This window comes from Astyanax mexicanus, chromosome 6 (genome assembly GCF_023375975.1).
Source record: "Astyanax mexicanus isolate ESR-SI-001 chromosome 6, AstMex3_surface, whole genome shotgun sequence".
In the NCBI taxonomy this organism is placed as follows: Eukaryota; Metazoa; Chordata; class Actinopteri; order Characiformes; family Acestrorhamphidae; genus Astyanax; species Astyanax mexicanus.
Genome location: NC_064413.1, coordinates 11,998,400 through 12,024,094, shown reverse-complemented (window position 1 = coordinate 12,024,094; position 25,695 = coordinate 11,998,400). Strand labels below are relative to the sequence as shown.

The 25,695-nt window shown below is 38.5% G+C and overlaps 1 protein-coding gene across 11 annotated transcripts in view; it reads right to left on the bottom strand.

Moving 5' to 3' along the window:
• The window catches only part of agap3 (ArfGAP with GTPase domain, ankyrin repeat and PH domain 3), a 224,138-nt gene that overhangs the window by 107,953 nt on the left and 90,490 nt on the right, over positions 1-25,695 (bottom strand). For 4 of the 11 annotated variants that reach the window (XM_022673959.2, XM_022673960.2, XM_022673962.2 and 1 more), the window contains exon 2: positions 347-405. In XM_022673959.2, coding sequence (XP_022529680.1) covers positions 347-405 — 59 coding nt within the window. Of the gene's footprint in view, positions 1-346; positions 406-12,506; positions 14,324-20,431; positions 20,742-25,695 lie in introns of those variants that run through there. The other 7 variants (XM_022673956.2, XM_022673958.2, XM_022673961.2 and 4 more) reach the window with 7 other exon arrangements.

Sequence of the window (25,695 nt, the reverse complement as noted above, 5' to 3'; positions counted from 1 at the left end):
TAATCACGACAGGAAGTGATAAAGGTAACCAAATACATACAATCCAACAAAGGCACAAACCCTGGTGTGGACTCTGGTGTGAAATCGCCCTCTGTTAGCAAACTAGCTAGCTCTGCTAACATTAGAATCTTAGCCTTGTACAGCTAGTGTCTTTCAGATAAAAAGTCTGTTAGTAAACAGACAGTAAACTAATATGTTTTATCTTATTTAAATACATAACTTATTTCATGCCCTACTACATGCATCTGCTATTATTTTAATTAGAGCATGCAGGATCATTACTGATTTTCTATTATTATATGTTTAATATTTTTCTTATAAGAAGAAAACAACCTTAAGAACTTACCACTTTGAGCTCTGGCACTGATCTACTCAATGTCCACTCCTGACTGTTGACAAAGGAATCTGCAAGAGAGAGGACATACACTGTTAACAAAAACCTGTAGTGGGTTTTCATGAGTACTTACATACAACTGATTTCAACAGATGCTGGAGCAAAAAGAAAAAGAAACAACTCATTTTTTCACACTCGAGTCATATGTCTGTAAAATCTTGTAATAAGGCTCTATGTTTCTTATACTTTTCAGATTGTCAAGAAATGTGTGCTTTAGTCGTAGTTTAAAGAATGAATTATGTGGAATCCCTTGTATTTACAATTTTTGTTTAAGCAGATATTTCATTTACTGATTTAAACGTAATGAAGTAGTTAAGGTAGTTGTAGATAGCAAAATTATGAATGAAGATCTCATGTTGTCACATTGATGACACTGTTAGTAATATTGACAGAGTTTTGTCAGAATATTTTGACCACCTTTTTGTTGCTGTAAGTGCTCCTATATGCTCAGTAGAGCTGATAAAATGGACAATGGGTGTATACAAAAGTATAAGCAGTGTAAAAAAAAAGCCTGTATATGACTAAATTCTTTTAGATAAAGTTATGAATTTTACTTGGTAATAATACTTTCCTACATAAAAGGTGTTCAAAAGTGTTGCTATGTGGGTTAGCCAGACCTAAATCTTCCTGTACCAGTTTTACAGAATCCAAGAGTCTTTTGAAACTGTAGGAAACAGTACTCGCCATTCTCTGGCAAATTTTTTGCACTATAAGGCACACTTAATATCCTTTCATTTTTAGTTTCAGTTACAGTTCTCCAGCATGATTAGCATTAGCCGCTAACCGCACTAAGCACTAGCTCTTTCGCTGTTCAGAGTTGAGTAATATCGGCATGTAGCCTGCTGCTAACCCCAGCTAGCACTGCTGAAGCAGCATTAGAATTAGCCACTAATAAAACTAAGCGCTAGCTGTAATAATGCACTTAATAATCCGGTGCACCTTATAGTGCAAAAAATATGGTATCCTTTGTTTTTATATTAAATGACTATAATACTAAAATGATATTACTACTATAATAATACTAAAATAATTATTTTCAATTTTTAAATAATTTGTTTTCCTTAAAATTGTGTATGCTGGATTTTGTACCATTGACTGGACCTGAAGAGCTTAAATGGCTAAAATAAATGTTTATGAACAAATATGTCTCACGCTCACACACAGAAGATACAATTCAGTAAGAAACTTAAGAATGATGAATAATGATTCTCCACAATGCAGCACTATTAGTGCAAAAAAAACTATACAAAGAATAAAAAATATAATTTATAGCTCCCTTATGCACAAAAATGAATTGAGAAATTAATGTATTAAAAAGCATATGATAAGTAGCAGCTGCATCTAAACAAAATAAATGTACTGATCAAAGAGAGCATGTATGGCTCATTTTCAAAACAACTCGAGCTAAAACATACTCATACTAAAAAGGCTCTTCAGTGGAGCATCATCGAGGATGACGGTGTAATTTCTTTCAACATTTACTTTCACTGTGTACAGTAAACCAGCTTCTACAGAGTACAGAAAAAAATAACAAGCACTGATAAGCCAAAACACTGTGAAGCTCCCACTCTCTTCACACAATGGCAAGTAATGAGGGTGCTGAAGTGGCACAGCAGCTACTCAAACAAAAAGTAAGAACCCCTGTAAACTGATTCTGGAGCAGTGTCATTCTGCAATGGGATGAAAAGTTTACAGATAATATCTTCCCTCCGGTTTAGGGTTCAGACACTGTGTCTCCATGAAGCAGGTGGGAATAGACGTGCAGCCCACACACAGATAATATGAGCTGTTCTGAGACACAGCGGTGCTCACGGGAAACATAAGAAACAGTGAACATTGTACTGTAAGGGCAGCCACATTATTGGACACTTGTGAAAATTCTGTTCAATTGTTTAATTAAATAAAGGGCTAATTTTGCTGTCAAATTAGAAATGATATGAAATTTATTCCCACAGTATGATTTCACAGTTACTGATACACTGCAATCCAACACTGCAGTCAGTCATTAAGTTTGTAGGTGATAAGCATATTAAGAAGAATCATGTAATGCTAAATAAAGTTATTGCAGAGACAAAAAAAAAAAAGACATCAAGAATCAGAGATGTGAAGGGTGACATGACATGTCGTATCACTTTGCTACTGCAGTACTTGTTAATTCATTAATTCATAAATTTTTACATCCAATTGATGTAAAATACAGGGCCTTAAAATGTCTTCTTTTCTAAATATAACAACAGCAAAGGTTTAAAAGATGTAATACTTGAGGATGTGTTCAAGGTTAACACAAGGTTTACCAAAATTTGCTCCAATTTATTCTTGAACAGAATTTTGTAAAGCAATCATTTAATTTAGAAAATAAAAAAGACTTGTTAGGAACATTTTTTAAAATCTTTTTTAAGAAAGTGTGCAAAATACTGCAGTTATGGGCAAAACATTTTATCACGGTATTTTTCAAGATTCTGATGGTTTCACAGAATATCATATTATTTATTTATTTATTTATTTAATGACTGGGCTTGTGAGTTACTGTACTGTTAGGAGTACATATAATATAAAAAAATTAAGGCTTTAAATTAAGGCTTTGATTACTATTGGTTTCACTTTGTCCGACGAAATGACAGTATATGAAGAAAACTGGAAAAATGGAAACAATAGACCTTAAAAAGAGATAAACCAACAACTATAACACAGCTTCCTTTACAAAACTAAATATTTTAAACAGTTCCATAAACACTACAAATGTTCCTAAAATACTCACTGTTTAAGTATACAAGATACATTTCTTAAAAGCTCTATTTCACAAGTTAAACATAAGTTTAAAATCAACTTATAATCTGTTATTATTGAAGCAATCAGAGGCATTACAGTATTTAAATCAGCCACAATTCCCTTCTTTCTCCATTTAACAAATGAATTCTGTTCAGTGTGCATTAAAATTATCCTACATAATTATTACAATTTAAAAGAGCTATAGTTACTTTCTATTTTACTCTGATAAAAACACTCCGTGAGGAACAGCGGCAGGAACTGTTCTTATGTTTCTCCAGGAAGGACAGAGCTAGACGAGCATTTGTCTCCACAGTGCTGAGCTTCCAGTGTGTTAGCTTGTTATGCTAACCAGCTAGCATTAGCTAGCAGCTGTATGTGCTTCTTTGGTGGTGCTGTTCTGCACTGCGCTCCGCAGCGCCTCTAGTGGTATGGCGGTATGTAAAAAATGTATGCCGGTTCTAGTTTTCACTTGGATATACTGTATGAACCAGTATACCGCCCAGCACTATCCTGAAATATATACATTTTTTAATTCCCAGTTTTGTCATGCCAACAATATCATTATCGCGAAAACAAACAAAACCCCGTAAAATATTGTGATATTATTTTCGTGCCATAATGCCCACCCCTGTATAAAAGTAAAGAATGCTCAGTACTTTTGGCTCAGAGTTGCACTAGTAGTTGATTAACATACAGTAAAGTGCAGTAAATTAATTTTCCATGTAGATTTTAGTCTACAGACAGCAGAACCATACAAACAACTCCACTGAAGAGAGGAAGAACAGAACTGCTGTAAGTGTGAGTAAAGCTCCACCTTATTATCTTTTGCTCAGTGATTACATCATCACTATTTTCAGTGAGCCCACACTGAGTCACTGCAAGACTTTCCCAAAAATCCCTCAGAGAGACACGCGCACACACACACGCAAACAGGTTTTATGAGGTTAGATGGCAAAACCACCCTTTCAAAGAGTAAGCCTATAGCTATAGCTTGGTAATGAGGACTGAAATCTCTGTACCACCGCAACATGACGTCCAACACACATTTGTGAGTGCAAACACTCCAGACAGTCCTGTAATAGTACAGCAATATTTTTCAGATGAGGTTTAGATTTAGCATTTCAGATGGTGTAAAGCAGCTTTGGAAAGTCTTGTGACATGATTTAATCATCCACAGGCCCAGTTGTTTCCAGATACTGGCCACCTGTTTTATTTATAGATACGCCAGATGTGCATATGGCTTGATAATGTTATTCATAAAAAAAAAATCACTGTTTACTCATCATTTTTGCCAATTTAGCTAAATCGTATTAAAATATATTTGTGTTTTGTAGAATTATATAATTGTTTTATTCAAGGTTTTTTTGGTTTAATATTCAAAACTTTTTTGCATTTAGAGCCAAAGAAATCAAACCCAGACCCATACAGCTTTTAACCTGTAGCTCCTGAAAAAGTTGGGTTCCTTTTCAATACAAACTAATTTTGGGCAAAACAGTTCACAGAACATAACGACACAAAATCAATAAAATACCAACATTTTCACATTTACCAAAATCACAACAAATTAAAACAGGGAAGATGTCCTTTTGGAACTAGCAAATCATGTGGAATACAGAGCATCTTTGTTTAGCGCAGCATAGTGATTAGTTCTGTTGTTTGTGTGCCAGTTTTCACTTCACTGGTCTTGTCAAATTTAATCAAAATTATTATTCAGAGTCCCAGGGCTACGAGTGTGCCTCCTTTCTTCTAAATTGAGGGAAAACAGCAGATTTACTGCAGTAAAAGAGAAGAGGTGGGAAAAAACGGCCAACTGGGATCCCTGCGTGATCTCAAGAGGTGTTCCACATTGTCAGCAGTAATGAAAACAAAAAAGCAGACAAACGTTTCAGCATAAAATAATTCCTGTGACAGCATGAAAGTTTCTAGGTTTAACAGGCAGGGTGTTTCTGAAATGTTTATTGCAAGACTTTAAGGTCAGGTAAGATCATGCAATAACCCAACTGGATTTAACTGGAATATTCCCTCCTAATGTGCTGCTAATCTGCAACAAGTGCTGACATGATTCCATCCTGAAGCTGCTGCTCAAACACTGATCTCAGACCCAGTACTGCATCTTATTCTGCCTTCCTAAAGACATGCCTCTGATGCCTCTCACTGCCAACCCAATTCCATTAGAGACACTGCAGGAATGACTCTGCTCAACATTAATCAACTTATAAACATTCATCTGGTAAAGACCAGGACAACTAAGTGCGCATTTAGGAGTAGGACTGCAGCAGTAACTGGTTTTAATAATATACCATGATTTGGGGTAGAAATTGGTAAAGTTAAGTGTTACTGATTTTATTTAATTTTAGTCAGAATCACAATTCCAACAGAGCTTTTTCAGAAGCACACTGTAAAAGGAAGAATATAAAAAAAACAAATGTTTTTTTAAACAAAATTATAATAACCACTGGATTATCTTGTCAATGTAGTTTCAATGTATTATGTCCCTGTGCTTCAAAACATGCCTCCAAAATTGCTAGTAGTAGGTCTCAGCAACTAGCAGCTACGTTTTCCTTTGTAAGTAGGTAAAGAAGCTAAAGGAGCTAAAGCTAGCTATTTGCTTGTATCTTCCTTAAATGTTTCTCTGCCTTAAATTCAGCAGCCTGAGTAATTTCTAAACCAAAAATAGAGTAAATGCAAGTAGCATCACAACTTTAACCCATCATTGTGGCTAACCTTCTATTGTAGGCTTCATGACACAGGTTCAAAATAACCTAAAGACATAATATAAGTTTAAATCCACTCAGTACTAGTCTGTTATCCTTCCCATTTCTAATAATATCATTCTTTATGTTTTAGGGTATCTTCATACTGCAATACTTGTTACTGTGATACTTGATTTTTTTTTTTAGATTATTATTATTACTGGGGAAATCTCATACAATTGCAATGCTACTTATGAGTTAAAATATTGTGTTTTAACCAGGGGTGTAAGAAAATATTGATACTGGACAGCAATGTGATACTTTATTTTACGATACTAAATCATTTTTTTTTTTAAAACCTTGATCACTAAATAGCAGTGTTGTTCTCTGTAATTAAATTCTACTGTTTTATTTAGATTTCATAAATATGATCAATGTTTTTTTTATTTGTGACCATTTTTTTTTTTCTAAAATTTGACCTTGCTTACAGTATTGCAATATATCGTGGTATGGCTATACAAATTGTATTGCCAAGTTCTTGCCATTACACAGCCAGAGTGTTTATCTTATCTACAACCAAATTCCTGCCATTGTCCAGTTGGAGTATTCGTATCAGTGCATGCATTCCACTTTCCTCCTCTCTCAACAGAATGAGCTTCAGACCCGTACTGGAGTTTTTCTGCCAGAGGTGGGGAGGTAACCGGAGAAGGCAAACATGCGTCATTAGTCAAGAAAGAGTTCAGAAGCAGAGCACAAATCAAAGAGCTCTTACTCCAGGTGAAGCTCACTACTCCTGAGCCACAGTTCAAACAAGCAGAGCAGGTCCTGCTCAGAGCAGACAGGGAGCTGCGGATCTGAATCAATAATTTCATTAAACATCCAAATTAACGTCACTTTCTCAAATTCCTGCTACACAGAAAACGACAGCACCCACTGAGAACAGGATAACCAACAAAACGACAACAGAAAACAGCATCATCAGACCTGCAGCCTTCTGATACTGTTAATGTCAGTCATTTAAAGCCTCAAGCATCTTAAACTAAGTTTAAAAAACAAATAAATTCTGATTCAGTCTGGATTGACTGTTCAACATTGTTGCTCAATTGGTCTAAAACCAAAGAACATACAATTCTATACAACTAAATTTTCAAAGTTCTGTTTCCCTTTTATGGAATTGCAGAAAGTATGAACCCAAGATTTCATGTTTTCTCACCTTTATTTCATTTGTATAAATGAATTCCTGCATTTCAAGCCTTTAACACATGTGATCTTAAATGTGATGCGATGTCAACAGGTGATTGTAATAAAAAAAGACTGAGGATCTCTAGTTTGCAGCACGTTAGATAAAAGTATTACAATATTCCTCAAGAAAAAATAATAGTAAATGCATTTTTCAACAAGACAATGTAAAACTACATGCTGCTATTACATTACAAAGACACAGTAGAGGATGAACAGGGTATTGTGTCTGCCTGCAGTCTGACCTCCTCCCAATAAAGTGAATACATTTTCAACAACAAACTCATATTGTTGCACACGTTTAGACATTTTTTGTAGGAGAAATGGGACAAAATAACACCTGAGACAGTTCATAGCTTGGAATGCATGGTGCAAAGCATCTTTAAAACATTGCAGAGTGGAAAACGCTAGATTTTAGAGCAACATATGCTGCCTTTAAAATTAAATCATTTTTTTTTAAGGACGCCCATGAATTTTTCAAAAAGACAATGCAAAACCTGCTGCACAAAAGGCATGGCAGAAACATGATACATAAAATATATTGGGTTCATACTGTCTGCAATCAAAATAAAGTCAAAGTACAATCCTACAATGCCTTATTTATTTTATTTTATTTTTTTTATATGGTCTCAACACTGCTTTTGGAGTGACCTGCAGTGTACTGTATTACAAAGCTATGCACTCCTTCATACAAAAGACGCATTACAGTTCTGTACCCTCTATTGCTGATTTACTGCTCGCCCTTCTTACAACTCTCATTCTTGCTCATCGGCCACGCCGGCTCATTTACCAGAAGCTTGTGCCTAAAACGCGACACCAAAAACCCAACAAAGGAAGCTGTAACTGAGAGGTGTTCTGCTCTTCAGCAGGTGAGGACAGACAAGCACACCTCCCTAGGGGCTTTGGGCTTTCGTCCCACGAGAGCGCTGGAGCCATCTTTAAATCCGTTAACATTCTGCTCGTCAATCAGCAGGAGGCAGGTTGAGACAAGTGCAGAGGGCCAGGTTTTTGGTGGAACACGCCTTGGCTTAGCACAGAGAGGTCCAGAGTGTTAGACACACCTAGAGTCTGCTGATTTCCTGACACATTCAACTACTCGAGCTAGAGTGAGCTTCAGGCAAGAAGAGTTTCTATGGAGACAGCAGACAAAATATAATCACAAAAAACAGGCGTTCTGTTTGGAAGTGTTAACCACTCCTTTAAACAGCCAATTCTGACAAGGCGGCTTTTATAAAACTGTGTTAAAAGCAGTCATAAAGGCCTTTTGTAGAAAATGGCCTGTCAGAAGTGTCACAAGTGCCCTCAGTTATGTAAGACTTCAGACGTGCTGTCGTTAATGTTTACACTTTTAATGAAACTCTTATCAATGTTCTCTTGAGGGTTGCTGTACTGGCTGAGCATACACTTCTTAAAAAAAAAGAAGTGAGTGAAGAAAGGCAGCAGGAAGAACGTTGAGGCAGAGAAACACTTTTTGTTTGCCTCTGCATTTCTTTAAGTGCTAAAACGTCCTGACAGAGTGACTCACATATGTGCAGAGATGTACAGTAATGAAGGAGAAATGCTGTATCTGTACTCTACTGGAGTATTATTACTACTAATAATACTCTACTGGTTTATTAAGTGAAGTATTATTACTTTACTACATTTTTTCAATGAGTTTAATACTTTTACTCCAATCCTTTGTTTATGTGTTGCATTCTTACAATTATAAAAATGTTAGAAATCATTTCAAACCCACATTATCACTAAAGCCAGAGCGGTGGATGATCTGAACTGTCACCGGGTTTGATTTAGCTCCTCATCATTGAGTGAATGAAGAGATCAAGCAGATTTTAGAAGAAGTTCTCGCTGCTCCCGTTCTGCGTTTCACTGTGAGAACTTTCAACAGCTTTCTGTAATAACTACATAACTTTTACATTCAGTAGGGAACAGGAGTGTTGCCATGTTTCCTTCAGATTTCTCTCATTAAAATTGTTTATTTAGGTGAGTAAAGCCCTTCTGTTTATTTACAGTAATCTTACATTTCCAGATTTCTTCAGCAACAACCCTAGAGCATTAGCATTAGCCGCTTAGCACTAGCAGTTAGCACTACACTGAGAAACCCTAAGTGTTCCAGTAAGCCAGAGTGAAATCAGCTAGTAATTTATCCCACATATCTTGCTTTAACACGGCAAACACACAGACTACAGTCCGACACACTCACCTTAGAACAGCCAAAGAGCTAGCGCGCTTAGCGGCTAATGCTAATGCAGCTCCAGCAGTGCTAGCTGGGGTTAGCAGTAAGCTACAGGCCAATAATACTCACCTCTGAATGGCAAAAGAGCTAGCGCTTAGTGTGGTTAGCGGCTAATGCTAATACTGCTCCAGCCTCAGCTGCACTTCAGCAGAGTGGCTTTACTGTTCTTTGCAACCTTACTGGTACAATTCATACATAAGGTGCACCAGATTTTAAGACACATGATTTTTGGGAAAATTAAAGTATTTAAGTGCGAAAAATACAGTGCTTTTGCTCAAGTCTGGGTCTCTAGTACTTTATACATATCTGCATATCTGCATAAAAGTTTCCTTAGGTAAAACTTAGGTTCCTTAGGTCACCACACATATGGCTTGACGATAATTTTATATCAATATTTAGCTTAATAGAATATATTGTAGCAATGGTAATATGGTCTTTAAACACATTTTCAATATTTCAATATCATTCAGACCCTGTCTGAGAGCAGCATTAATGCGGTAACTATGTGTTCTGACGTTTATAACCAGAGTAACATACAGACACCATACACATATTATTTCAAATCAGATATCAAAATCACCAATTAATTCAGCTTTGAAAAACTGTCAGCATCTGGGCTAACAGGCTCTAAGCTTTCTGGGTTTCTGGCTGAGCTTGGCTGGTAGCTAGCTAGCATTGCAGCTAATCCACAATTATAGACCAGTATTGAGCAGACCACTACGGTGCTGTGCGCTCAAAACACAATACACATAAAATACTCACACTAAGAGTCACAAGTTCTAGACTAGCTTTTTCTTAACTGTACCAGCACAAAGGATAGGTGCACCCAAACTTCAACCAATTCAAATTGCCTACATAATACATTAAAAACATGATTTCACTCACAGCTTGTGTATTTTGGCATTGTATACATTGCAAAGTTTGTTAGTTTTTGCATGTTTTTGATAAGACTAACTGAACATGAACAATATTCACTATTCCTAGCATAGCATCTGTTACTGACTGATTTGCCTAATAGAGCATCTCCGTCAGTTTACTGCCTATAAGCCAAGCAGCACAAAGGGGACCTAAAGGATTGTGTCGTATGCCCACAAATCGTATGTCCTGTATCCCATCATTCTATTGAGGGCTGTTATATTGAATCTACTTTTTTTTTTTTTGAGAAGGAAGAAAAGAAGGCAGGAAGGTGGATAAGGCAGGAGGTGGCAGAGGAAAACAGTTTTGTTTGCCTCTGCATTTCTGTAAGTGTTGAAACGTCACAGCATAGTGACTCACGTAGGTGACAGTTTCACTAACAATTAAAAGCTCCCTTGGCTAGAATAACACCACAAACTGACAGCCTAAAAAAAGAGCTAAAACCAGGGTTGGGATTGTCAGGGTTTTCTTCCATTCTTCACACAGATGGAGGAGCTCCAAACTTAGCTTGGAGCACTGCCAACAAAATCCTTCTACCTCACTCCAGCCACCTTAACTCTCTTACCCAACTCCTGAACTTCAAGAGAAGGCTATTTAAATCTGCTCACCACTCACTCTGGCTCTCTTCACACTCTCTGGGCATAGCACTGCATTTTAACACCAGCTTCGCAAGTGGGCCTGAGAGCACGAGAACATGCCCGCACAGATTCATGAATAAAATCACTAATTTAAGCAGGCTAAAAACGGGAAGATAATTATCCATGTGCTCTTGACTAAAGCTGTATAGTATAAGGTTGTGTACAATACACTTTTGAGATGGCCGTATTAATGCAGGAAAATACATTGAGATGTTAGACCATTTTTTTACAAGACAATGTAAAACCACATGCTGCACACAGTGGCATTGCTGTGAAAGAAACAAACTAGCTTTGCAAGTGGGACAGAGAGCATGTGAACATGTCTGCACATGGATTCATAAATAAACTACCTGATGTGAGCAGGGTAAAAAAAGAGAATATAATGATCCGTGTGTTCTTGACTTTAGCAATGCAAGGTAATGTGCTCCTGTGAGGGAATGAATTTATGAATAAATGAATGAAATAATATATTAACAGCCTGTTAAAATCCTCTTTTACCCTAGGACCTTATTAAAATTATATTAGAGCCAAACCAAAAGTGTCTTTTGGCAATGTCAGTTTCTACTGGTTTTAAGTTACTGATCTCCGAAATTAAACTTATGTAAAGCTCATTGTAGCTTTAAGGCTAAGTTCACATTACAAGCCATATTAAAGTAATTCAGTATTTTTTTTTTCTTAGATCAGATTTGGCTGTATTGACAATTCACATTCAGAAATGAAAGTAACCTGTATCTGTCTAATGTGAATGAACCCCAATACCCCCACAACAGATATGCATGTGCATATTGACATATTTATGCTTGTTGCCTCTACATCTGTTTTGCTGTGCTGCTCATCCTATGACTACAGTAATAAGCACCTCCTTACTTTCAATACCTCATTTACATCTTCATGCATCTTGGGTATTGGGGTCACATACAAATGCAAGTATAAACACACCCAAGGCAAATGTAAAATGTCTGAATCCAATCACTCAAATCCCTTCAAATTACTAACAGGAGATGCACTTGACTACCAACTGTAAATGCATGTGTAAATGTATGTGGCTGAAAAGTTTGTATTTGATCCACACAACCCTAAAAAATCAGGTCTAAATCACATCTAAATAATAAATACAAAATAAATACAAAAATTATATTTAACTACAGATGGGTAGATATAGGCAAAGATATAGGACCTTTTAATTCTCCAGCACCTCTATACTTCTATAACACAGTTACTTAGTAATCCTTCCCCTTATTGGTTTAAATATGTCCTTCTATTAGTTAGTCAATAGAGCATACAATGTTTATTAAAATATGCATGGTTTAAATGTTAATAATTATGTGAATATATAGGTCTGTATGAGATTCTAAACTTTCAAACCAGTATATTTGAGAGCAAAAATCTAATAAATCGTCTGAACATATTTCACTTGCTTATGGAAAATGCTGCAGCTCACCTCTGGAGTCTAACTATGCCACATTATTCTTTATTTTGTAGTAATTCGCCTGGATCTTTTGAGCCTGGTTCAATTTCCTTATGGGGTCTGGACTCTTCTGAGTGAGCAGAACATTTCACAATTGGAGGCTAGTGGGCTGTGAGACTTAGGGAATGAGCCTCATGAATTTAACACAGCTTACCTTGACCTTTACTGAAGTCAATGCCAGTTAGTGTCTCTATGGGAACAGGCTGCATTTTTTTATTCCTGACTGGGAGATCTCTGCCAGCTGGTTGGCTTTCAGTGCAGGGTTCAGGTTGGTTGCTGGACGACGGGCCCTTTCTCTTAAAACGACGTGTGATTAGCTGCCAAATGTTAGGCTCTGCAGAAGTTGACTTTGTGGGTTTGGAGAGTTTTGCAGGGGCTAGAGGAACCTCCAAAACGGAGAGCTTTCCCCTGCTCTGAAACTCAATGTACTGCTTACTCCTCTGGTCCTCATCTTGTTCATACGTAGGAGACAATGTCCTGCCAGTCAAATAAGAAAACGGACGGGTGGACCGAGCCACATCCTCTCCTACACTTGTTGTGCGTGCTCTTTCTCGTGTGTTGTCTTGCTCTGGCTGGTTACGATTCCGCCTAACTCTTAGACTTAGGCTCCTTCGCAAGGAGCTGAACTTCTTCTTTGGTCCATCTGGCTTGCTGCAGGTAGGTGCAGGCACAGCTGTAACCTCCTTTTCCTGTGCTGGTTGCCCAAAGAGCCTCCACCTAAATCCAGATCGAGGCAGGCTAGCAGCATCACTAGAAGTGCGGTTAACCAGCTCATGCTGGGAGGCACTAGCCTCCTTCAGCTCCAAAACAGTCATGCTAACTGGCCGTGGCCTTCCACTCGTTCGCTGGGGCCGCCGTGCTAGCACCTCTTGCTGTGGGTATGGAGGCAGTCGGAAAGAGGGTGGCATATCGGACTTGATGCCATCAATTGTACGGAGCTCAGCTTTCCTGGATCTGCGCTGCAAAGAAACATCCACATGGTCAGTTTTACCTCTGTTAGTCACAAGCAGACTGCTGGAATGCGAGGCAGCCAACATACATACACTTTGAGGTCTTCTGGATGTATCCCGGGGAAGCGTTGCCGTAATCCACTGTTTTTGGGGCTCATCTGGGGAGCCATACATGCTCACTGTCTGCCTGCCGCTAAGGAGTCGCATCCCAGGGGTAGACCTTCGCAGGACCACCACATGGGGGTCTGCTGTAGCCTCTCCAGGAGCAACATTACAGTATTCCTTTCCAGGTAAGTGATCGACTTCAGAAGTGGAGGTAAGCTCCTTTGTTCGTGCTGTTCTCTCGTCTGAGGCCAAGTTGCAATCTGCAACAGACAGCTCAAGCATAGAACTGTCCTGGAGCAGTGCTGGAAACCGGTCTGTTCTCATTCCTAGTTCTTCCAACCTCCTCCCTCCACTTCCCAGCCCGCCCGTGCCGCTCAGGTAAGGCCACCTGCCAAGCTTCTTCTCAGCCACCCTCCTCCTCTGCCCCAGGCTCTCACTCGGTTCCTCCCTTCTTGAGTCCTCCTCCTTCTCCGTAGTCAGCTTCACCTCTTCAGACGTGGCCTCTCCTTTTTTCCCACCCTCTTCTCCACCTCTTAAAGTCTCATGCAGGAACACAGAGACTTGGTACACAGCTGCCTCAGCTTGCAGGTGCCGAATCGAAGCTGTGCCCTCCGGAATCACATCTGCAGCCCGGCTGCTCAGGACCAACATGGCAAAGACTGCACAGATCCACAAGCCCGGTCTCGCAAAGGCTTCTCTCTCTCCTCCTTCCCTTCTTTCACCCTCGCTAACACTAAGCAGCTTGTGGCTTCTCTCAGAGTCTTTCACCTCCGGGCCACATTCCAAACACAGGCATAATCCCTCACCTCTGACATGTGAGACAGGGAGACAGAGAGACAAAAAAAAGAGACCTTGAGACAAGCTTCAGCACGACCTCAGCAACACCTCCATGAACCCTACAAGTCAGCAGTGAAGCAAAGCCACTGACCCGAGTGAAAAAGCCAAACCAACACTTTTGTTTCCTGCAAAAGTGTGCTTATTGCATGGATAAATATTTGCAAAAAATGAAAAAAAAAAAAAGTTGATTCTTCTTCTGCTTGCTGCTCCATAAAAAGATCCTGAATCCAACAAAAGTGCATTTCTTAATTTCTTATGAAGGCAGGGGGCTTTACTCCATGTAGTTCCAGGTAAAACAACAGAAATAAATCCCACTGGCTCCTTGCAGCAGACTTTTGCACCAAATCGCAATAAAGGACATCCTGTGGGGGTTGTAGTTTATCAATGTAGAATGAAGCCGAGGAAAATCAGCGGACTGCAGGGAAATCAACAATGACAAGATCCTAGAAAACAATCTGTGAAAGGGCACATTGTACCCTTCAGGCCCCCTCTCTCTTGCGCTCTGTCGGTCTCTCTGTATCTGTCTCTTTTCACCCCACACAACATAACCTCACCCCCCTTCCTGTCAACTCCCATTTTTCCCTTCCATTCACATGTTCCCATACAGCTAAAAAAGTGCAGAAAAAAAGAAAAACAAAAACAGCAGTTCTTTGGTCAGGTTTACAGTGGGGAGAGCAGAGTGTCCAACATGTTCCCTACAGGTTTTTGGCTGCAGTTAAGGGTTATCGCTTTAAGGAATTCTCATGGCAAGCCCACCTGTGTGCAGTGCAGGTGGGCTGGATGAGGGTGACTGTGCTGAGAGAGAAATACTTACTCTAGAAAATTGGTATAAACCTGGCAAACTCAAACATGTTCAAGTACTTTCGTGTAATCTAATTTCCAAACAGTTTATCTCTATTAGCAGACCAGCCATTATAACATTCCTTTTATCATGTCACCAAACCTCTAAAATTCACTCAGTTCAAACCCATGTAAAAACCATTTCAGTTGGAATGGGGAATCCATGATGCAGATGAAAAGAGCACCCTCAGGTGGTTTACATGAGCATTACACCCAATGATTTTTAACCCTTTGTTGCACAGTGGTGATGGTAAGGAACCTCCTATTATTTTTTTTTTCACATTGTCAGATTTTAAAGAGGAAATATTTATAAGATGTATTTTAAGATGTAACACACAGGACTGATCCAGTCCAGTGGACATTTAATGATGTGCTAATTTGATTACATTTTTGAGCACAAAAACCCACCTGTATGGCACCCAAGCAAGGGAAACTTTCCAGTCTGCCACTGTTTTTAAATAAAAAAAGAGAAACCTCTTCAGAAACTACATTTGAACCTACACTAAAAAAAACAAAACACAAACCAAATCTTCTTTAGTTTAATGGTTGTAAATTATCCCCATCAGTAAAGCTAACATTCTGAAAGAAATTTTCTGTGAGTGCTTAAAAGGGTTAAACCACACATTTAACGACCATAAAAACAGTATAAAACACGCTGTAGTCCAGTCATTATGTCATATTATTGAAACACATGCAACACTCGACCAACCACCAAGTTGTAAGACAATTTTTTGTGAGTAATACCAAGCAGAAGTCATCTCAAGCTGGCACAGGAACCCTGAGCACTCACTGTCTGTCTCTCACCAGCACAGAGAGGAGGCCAGTCTGCAGATCCGCACAATCTGTGGCCAAATCCAGCTTACTCCATTATGACAGCACGTCCACCATCTGACAGGCGTGAAGCGGGGAGCTTGGCCGAGCTTATTTCCTGACTCTGACCTACAGTAAGTCCTGTGTTCTCGGCAGAAATATATACTTAACTGTCACAAGTCAAGTGTCAAGTGGAGGTCTGTATGGCAGACCAGTAGGGAATATATAGATTTGACAAAAAAATATCCCTCCAGATACCAGCTGAACCATATACACACACAGTTATAGATTTATATATAGGACAACCCTGCCACCAAATCAGCTGACCAGAATATGTTCCATTGGCATTAGCATCACACTGAATTACAGTATCATCCCCCATAAGACCTTAGAACTGCGTAGAGAGACAGTTTAAAACAGCAAACTGTTTACCACTTTGGTCGTGTTTTTACTATTGACAGCATGCAGACTACCTGTTTATTAGCAGTGTCACCCCTAAAGTGAAATTTACACTATAATGCCAAAAGTATTTGCTCACCCATCTGAACTCAGGTTCCAATCACTTCCATATCCACAGGTTTATAAAACCAAGCACCTAGACATACAGACTGCTTCTACAAACATTAGTGAAAGAATAGGTCTCTCTCAGGGGCTCAGTGAACTCCAGCATGGTACCATGATAAGATACAGCACCTGTGCAACAAGTCCAGTCATGAAATTTCCTCACTACTAGCGTGTTTTTTTACTGTGTCCGGTGCATCTTATGTATGAATTCTACCAGTCAGGTCGTAAGGAGCAGTAAAGCCTCTCTGCTGTACAGCGTTATACAGGAGTTTCAGTTCAGTCCTCCAGCAGGATTAGCATTATCCACTAAGCGCTAGCGCAATTTGGCCGTTCAGAGGTGAGTATTATCGGTCTAGTCTGCTGCTTACCAAGGCTAGCACTGCTGGAGCAGCGTTAGCATTACCCGCTAACCGTGCTAGCCATTTGGCCATTCAAAGGTGAGTACATCAGACTGTAGCCTGTGCGTTTACAGTGTTAAAACAAGCTACATGGGACAAACCACTAGCTAATATCACCTGCTGAAAAACATGGCAACACCCCTGTTCCAAACACGTGCCTCTTCAAATATGCCTTATAATGCGCTTTATGTTTGAAAATAAAAAAGATAACTAATTAAAATGCCAATTAAAATGAATGGCATGTGAGTCAGTTCTGCACTTACGTGTTTCAGCAATTAAATATTTACTGATTTCCAGAAGTGACGCGAGTTTAATGTGAGAATAACACGTTTTAGCATGTACAAATGCTTGCACGCACACACCTTACACACTTCCTGGTGTTACAACATTATATTTCCAAAATATTCCCTATTTGTTGGGTGGTGGATCATTCTCTGCAGTGAAGTAATGCCAACCTGGTGTTGTGCTGGTATGAGTGGATGAGATACAGCAGTTTTGCTGGAGTTTTTAAACACTGTGTTCACCTACTGTGCACTCTATTAGACACTCCTACATAGCTGCTCCACCTAGTAGAGGTAAACTCAGAATCAGAAGCTTATCTGTTTCTGCATAGATTAATGAGCAGATGACACAGCCCACCAGATGTCAGACAAATGTCTGCTTTTAATGATACTATGAACATCATAATAAAAGAGAATAATAAATGCTAAACATGCTACTAAATCTCTAAAGCATATGTCAATTTTTTCGCTTACAACTAAATAACAATTTATATAATCCTTGTAATTTGTTAAAATGATAGTTTGGTTAGTCTGAAATCAAATTTAATGAGTCCCTCAAGAAAGATCCAGACATGTATCCCAAATAATCTAAACTTAGATCATATTTTCATTCTCTTGTTCTGGGCCTTAGACAGAGTTTAGCAAGATCAAGGCTAGGGTCTGACTGCGCACAGCATAGAGCACAATAACCTACAGAGAAGAACATCCACCACCAGTGTAATTCTATACGAATTCAATCCAGAAAGATTTCAGCGTGATTTGTTTGCTAACTGCAATGCACCAATAAAAAGCATGGACAAGGACTGGTTAAAGGCAACAGTGCAGGACACACTGCACAGACTGCAGGCAATAGAAAGCCACCAACTCAAACCAATGGAATGATGACGTTTAACAGCTATCAGGTGTGCTTGGTGTGTCAGGATTTTAGGTGTTGTCACATGCAAACACCACTGCAAACTTTATATACTTGTAGATTTGACTTGTAGTGCCAATAAAAGTAGTCCAATTAAAATAAGATTTGGTTTAACTGTAGTCGTGGTGGGAATTTTATGTATTGGCATCTCTTTATTTAGAGGCCAGGGTCCTCAGTAGGAAATCGATGTGTGGTCTACTCCAGGAGGGGGATGACTGCTTGCCCCAACTAAGGAGTTTAAGTATTTCGGGGTCTTGATCATAAGTGAGGGAAGGATGGAGCGCGGGATTGGCTGGAGAATCGGCTCAGCAGGGGCGGTACTGCGTTCGCTTTACTGCACTGTTATGATGTAAAGGGAGCTAAGCAAAAAGCAAAGCTCTCAATTTACCAGTCTATCTTTGTTCCTACTCTCACCAATGGACATGAGTATTGGGTCATGACTAAAAGAAAGAGGTCGTTAAAACAAGCAGCCAAAATTTGTTTCCTCAGAAGGGTGGCTGGGGTCTTCCTTAGGGACAGGGTCAGAAGCTCAGTCATCAGTGAGGGACTCGGAGTAGAACTGCTGCTTCTTTGTGCTGAGAGGAGCCAGCTGAGGTGGTTTGGGTATCTGATGAGGATGTCACCAGGGTGGCTCCCTAAGGAGGTGTGTTCCTGACACCTCTGGACCACGGGACAGATCTAGGACCAGGTGGAGAGATTACATCTCCATTTTGGCATGGAAACACCTAGGGATCACCCAGTCAGAGTTGGACAATGTAGCCTGGGACAGGGAAGTTTGGGGCTCCCTGCTAGAATTGCTACCTCCATGACCCAACCATGGGTGGGTGGGTGGATGGATGACCCTTCCTCTGTACCAACTGTAAACCATCAGACAAACTGAACCATTTCTGTCAAGATGCCAAGTGCACAAATGATGAATAGACCAATTTGAAATTTAGCTTGAAACTTGTCGATGCCATGGGGTCAAAATGTATTTTGTCAAAAAACTTGATAAAAATTTGAACCCAAACTTTCTAATTAAAGTTTTTGTTGTAAAAGATTGCTTGAATAAATTAACATGAATCAACATGTATTGTTGAGAGAACTTTTTCATGTTAAAATGATCAAAACATGTTTTTTTCTGACATTACTTATGAAAATATATTTAAAAGGTTGAGAGTGGAACACTACGTGTCAGAATGTCTTTACTTCATTAACATGTAATAAAATAATTAAACAGAATTTTAAATGGATGCAGAGTGTACCATAGTGCAGTCTAATTGAGCAAGATGTACCCCAACTAAACTTCTACTCCTCATCATTATACAACAAGAAACATGAGTTTTATGATAAGAAATAAACTAATTTTGGAAAGCAGTGTACAACTTAAGTGTAAAGATTTTAGAAATCACAGCACCTGATTGATCTGGACAGGACAATGGACCCCATTCCCCTCAATAGACATATGTACAATGGCACCAAAAGTTATGGGACAACATAATGAACAAAACGAAGCATTGGTCCAAAGACCGAATGGTGAATGTCAAACACAGTATTTCACTGTTTTGTATATATTTTTGGGTCATTTTAATCATTCAACCGAACACTACAAATGTTTTTTCTTGTTGTTTTTGGCTAAATATTTAGTAAAAAGAAAATAGCACATACTATTGATTTTTTGTGTTCTTGATCATTTATATTTAAAAAATAGAAAAAAAATCAACTATTTTGCCGCACAGCTGTAAAAAAAAAATGCTGAAGGTCTGAAGGACCAGGTCTGTCACTATACTTATGTTATTAACTGCAACAGTTCAATATTTGGACATGACTTTAATCTTTTTTGCTTACCTCATGAATATCATGATCCTTTATGATTTTCTTAGCAATAACAGCCCATTAATGTGAATGTGTTTGTTTTAAAACAGTATTATTTTTTTTTAGTTTGGGTTACATTCTTTTAAAATGTTTGTAAAACATAATCCAATTATAGTGGGTAAACATTCTTAATTATCAAAAGTTAATCGCTTTTTGTAAGAGTATTATTATTTTATCACTATATCAGTGGCATTAATGATCATAAACGATTAATATTGTTTGTCACAATTATTGTCGGACAGTATATTGTTTTATGGACATAGCCATGATGTCTATTCATATCTATGATGTCTGAACTTATGACCAAATTGTAGCTGTGGCAGCTGAAGTAGTAAAGGAACGTTTTCATGGTTAAAATCATATAAAAACATGTAAAACTTAATCTTTAGTGTGAGAATAAGTCAACACTAAATGAAGATTGTATAAAAAAAAGACTTAACTAAGTTAAATAAAGAAAAAAAAGAAATATAAGCAAAGTTCACTGATGTAAATCACTACAAATTACTTGAAATGTTATATATCATTACCTGGGTCTTCAAAAACAGGGTTGGACACAACTTGAGCTTCATCAGTAATCAGACACTCTCTTTCACTCCACGGGAAAAGCTGATGCCTGGGCCGCCGCCGCCCACCAAAACACAGCATCATGATGGCACTGTTCTACTACAGGTGTTGAGCCAGCAGAAACCATCAATCACCCCAATCCAACAAAGCACATCCTAACAAAACACTGGGTCCGTTCCAAACAGCCGAGCTTCTGTTCAATTTCCCCGATTTAAATGTAGTCCAGATCCGATTCCTCAGTAAACACTGCTGTGCTTCTGCCCCGCTGGCCTATTTCCCCAGAGACCAGGTGACTCCAGCCTGAGGACGAGCATATGGACTCCTCCACCTGATGAACCTGCCCCGTTCAGAGAGAGGAAAAGTGGGCGGGAAAGGAAGCGTCAGGTGTAAGAAGACATTTCCACTAATCCCTCATTAGCAGGGGTCGGCGGCCTCACTCGCTACCTGAACTTAACCTGAGATCAGGATAATCCTTAACCAATAAATAAAGGACTAGGAGTGCTCTATTAATCTCTCTATCTCTCTCTCTCTCTCTCTCTCTCTCTCTATTTATGTGCTGGGTTACATACCAAAAAGACGTTGGACGGGCACGCAGATTTTCACAGATGAGTAACTGAAACTAAGCAGAAACAGGTTCTGCATGTCTGAGTATGTATGCAATGCTTCTGACGTACGACACAGTAAAACAAATGTTACTCTTTTACTACAGATCATGCGGGAGTTTATAGGGGCATTTCCAGAGAAGATGCCAGGAGAAGAAACTGATCTTTTCTACATGTTGTTCACTTTTAAAATACATTCCTACTAGTAGTGCTGAACATATCTTACATATTAGGTAATTCTAAAAGGCAGAATATGGATATTAGCGCTGTACAATGTATAATTTCAGGATCAACATCACAGTGTGAGCACATGCTCTGAAAATTCTATTCATGATAACAGAGAACGAAAATACAGCAATCTATCTGAATTTATGCTGTAGAAATTCTGTAGGGGTGCGGGATTTTACACATATACACTGCCGCCTGGCTTAAGCCACATCCCACAATGGAGAAAGAGGGTACAAAGATGTTATGTTATAATTACAGCAAAATTACAATATGTTTAGATTTTGTTTTTTAAACATGGTCCTCATTAATATAAGCCATGCCCGAACATTTCTTAACATACGTACATGAATGTATGTTAAGAAATGATTGATTACTATTGATTAGACATTTCACTTGCAATGTTTGTGGTATGTTGTCCATGTACTGTGTGTACTAAATAATAATAATAAAAGCACAGTTCCAAAAAATACTTTTTCTCCATGATATATCTACCAGTGGCAGGGACCCACCCAATATTTTGGCATCCGAAATTAAGCAAAGTAACAGAAAAATTAATACCAAACAATCAAAAAAAGTAATACAAAATTATACTTAGGCTAGCAAAAGTAAAAAAAGGGGGTAAAATGTAATAAAAACCTGCAAAAACATTTACAGAATTTTTTACCATGACCTTCAAGTTTTTTCAAATGTTGCTTCTTTAGCTTAGCACTGCAGCTAACACCACATATCAACAGTCACACAAATCCTTTCCGTAAAATACGGATGCCCTAATCCGATCCAGTGGATTAGGACTGGGGCCAGTTTAAGCCTTTTTAAATGGACCCGGATACGGCATTTAAATCCCAGTTCAATCCTTCAGTTGTAGCAGAGCACCCTGTTGCGTCCTCCGGCAGCAATTAACAGACATGATTCTCCACATGAACTGCCACAGAGAGGAACGTCTCAGAAGATAACAGCACAGTTCAGAGTCTGCAGTGTGGAACTATTATCCAGCAGATCAAGCAGCTGTAATATACTGTATGTGGTAATTGTGTTTTAACTGTGCCTTTTTTTAACTGCCCTGTAGTGTTTGTGTTCGTAACTGATAAGTGCTCCGAATATGCTGCTCACATAATTAAATAATTAATGATATCTGATAATTGTGATTTGTCTACTGTGTTTATTTGTATGTTTATTCACATACAGGGGTATAAAAAACTATTTTTTCTTGATTTTCCTTTATAAATCACTGGTTGTTTGGATCAGCAATTTCAGTTAAATATATCATATAGCAGATGAACACAGTGATATTTGAGAAGGACCATGTACCCTGTTATACTTGATATTTTGTTTCAATATAATATGTTATTAAATTTTATTCATTGGGGGAGATATTTTCCCATGCTTTACTGTTAAATTATGCCTGATTCCCTATTTTCCTTCATTCTAAACTAGCACTGAACAGCACACTGTGAAGTTGGAGAAGAATGATATTGGAGTGTTTAAAAAAAAACTGGGAGCTAAATGGCCAGGCAGGTGCCTCACTGTTTTAAAATTAGGTTAGGTCTTCATTAAAACGCCACAGAATCTCTTTTTGAAAACCAAACATGTCTTGATCACATTTGCTGTGTAAATCATCTGCTGTGTAAATCATCTGCTGTGTAAATCATCTGCTGTGTAAATCATAATCTGTCAAAATCTGCTGAAAAATCGGGTCCATAATCCAAAATTAAGAGTTTGTTGTATTTTATCAGTATGCACAATTTATAAAGAAGTCTTAAATGCTCTAAACCTATTGGAGTTCAACCAGAGTCTCCAAATGAACTGATTTAATTGGCAGTGTTACTAAAAAGACGGAAAATAAAGAGCAGTGAGAGTCAGTGGCTTCATTACGTTTCCATTAAAACACATGGCACAGGTTCCCTGCACTGCCTGAGCCTCCAAATGAAAACAAACTGATGACAGTTAAAGAGCAACACCTCGTTCTGCACTCTCGGGACTCGGAAATAAACATGCAAATAGACACTTTATATTCCACCCATTTTAATTATGTAGGCTGACAGAAATGTCTCTTCCTCCATTCTTCCTGACTGTCCTCGGGGAAGCACGTCTGTAATTGGCAACCACTGGGGAAAAAGAATAATAAAAAAAAAGAAACTGGGTCCAGCAAATCTAATTAAAATACTTTCATAGAGAAACTCATTAAGGTCAGATAATTAGGCTGCTTTTCTTCTTGTCTTCTTTTTAAAATGTCTTTTTTAGATGCAGTGCGAGGTCAGTGCTACGTCACGTCCATTCTTCTCCATTGTGAAGACGCCTCCCAGCAGTTACTATGGCAGCTTGGCACTGCAGTTCTGTACCTAGATTCATGAGAAGCATTAGCTCCCACTCACTACACGCAACTGCAGCTAATCACAACTGGAAAGTCAAAATCTAATCCGTGATTAGCACGCTGGCTTTGAAGCTGTGTGAAGCAGTGTGGTGTGTTTGCAGCCAAAATGCTAGTGGAGGTCAGGAAGGGATTTCCAACCTTGTGAGGTAATCAAAACAACCCCTGATAAAAAGCGCTTGCTCTTTGTTTTTCACACGTCCTGTTGTGTAAATAGGGAATGAAAATGTCTGGATAGAGATTGACATTAATCATTTGGTAAAAATTCATTATGAGACTTCAGACAACAAGAAAACATATCTTCCTGACTTTTCACTTTATACATTCAGGGATAGGTTAAATAATTTAATTTAACAGTAACACTGCCAGTGTTGCAAACTTGTGTGACCAACATTGATTGGTCCTTTTTTCGGCATTAAAAATATATATGTAAAAAGATAAAAATAAAATAAGGACAAAAAATAAGTAGTGGTTTGAAATATTGGCCATATCAGCTGATACAGATAAAATTACGGTCATTGTGCATCCCGACTTTTAACTTTTAATTTCCCTTTATACATTTTTCCACCCTGCCACGATAAGCCACATAGAGTGGACAATAACATGGTAGATAATTTTAGCACATTGATATTTAATGAATGTCCTAGAGTTACAAAAGTTTTTAATTGTTCATGGTGATGTTCTGATTTTCAAACAATAAATACTATAGAGCAGGGGTATTTAATTAGAATTCAGGACGGTCCAGTTAGAGAAAATTTCCACTGGCCAAGGCCCGGGCCGATATTTAACTTGTGTTATGATTCAGTGCTATATCCTGTAAGGTTGTTTGAACTTGATGAAAAAATATATATATAATAATAAAAATGCCTCTTTGGCCAGATATTGCAAATATTACTGTGATGTGCTACACAATTCAAACATAAAAATAATACTGAAGAGAGTAAAGCTCTGCTGATAAGAGCTGTAGGTGCTTCAACTTAACTCAAGTTTCCTTAATATCTGATGATACATCCTAATCATGTTATGAGTTATGTTACTACAGAAAATCTAATCATTAATGGCCCTTTAAAAAAAGAGAGCACTGCATACAAACAATCTAAATTGAAGGAAATTGTGTAAAATGTACAAGAATTACTTCAATAAAGTGAAGGTTAACATTCCTCCATTTTTGTAATGTGAGAGTAAGTCATTCAGAGTAAATAAAAAAAAAAAGGATTTTTATACAGTATGACTGTATAAAATATAGCTATTCAACTATGCTGAAAAGCACAAAAGGCATGTTGTATTGATGCTGACTCACAAAGACAGTGACACTGAGAGAAAAAGACTGTAAAGAAAGCTGTAAGATACACTGAAGTGCCCTTCTAACAGGAGGAGCCCCACGCCTCCCCACTAGGGGGCAGACAAGCATCTCCCAGAACCACCTCCATGAATTCTGTCAGTGAAAATCAACATTTCATCACTGTTCATCACTGATGGGTCTGGATCTTTCTGAATATTGTGTTCTCATGCTTTAGCTTAGCTTCCAGCAGCAGCATGCATTTTAACAGCAGGTATTATACTGTGCTGACTGACTGTCAGATTCAGTGAATTTCCAAGAGCCCACACAAACACACCCGTACATACCCTTCATTCGTCTGTGTATAATTCCTCTGACAGGATTTAGCGGACCCTGGCGGACCCTGTGCTTTCAGTGGCAGAGAAAGTTCCTCCAGCAGTTAGAATAGAGGGCTCTGGAGTGCAGCGGTGGTGACGGCTAAGGCTCGGCTAAGCTAAACATTTTGTTACATAAGTAGGTGCGTGACAAACAGAGGTAGACAAAACTTGACAAAACAGATATAGAACCACAGCATTTCATAAGGAAATGTTGTTTTTTCCTTTCGATGTCTAAATTATGTGCCAAACCACTACTGTTTTTTTATTCTTTACTTTCTACCCTTTCATAAGCTTTTCTCACAATCTGTCCTGCTAAAGACAAACTGTCCTGCAGTGTGACACTACCAAAGCTGTCAAAAAAAGTATTTCACAT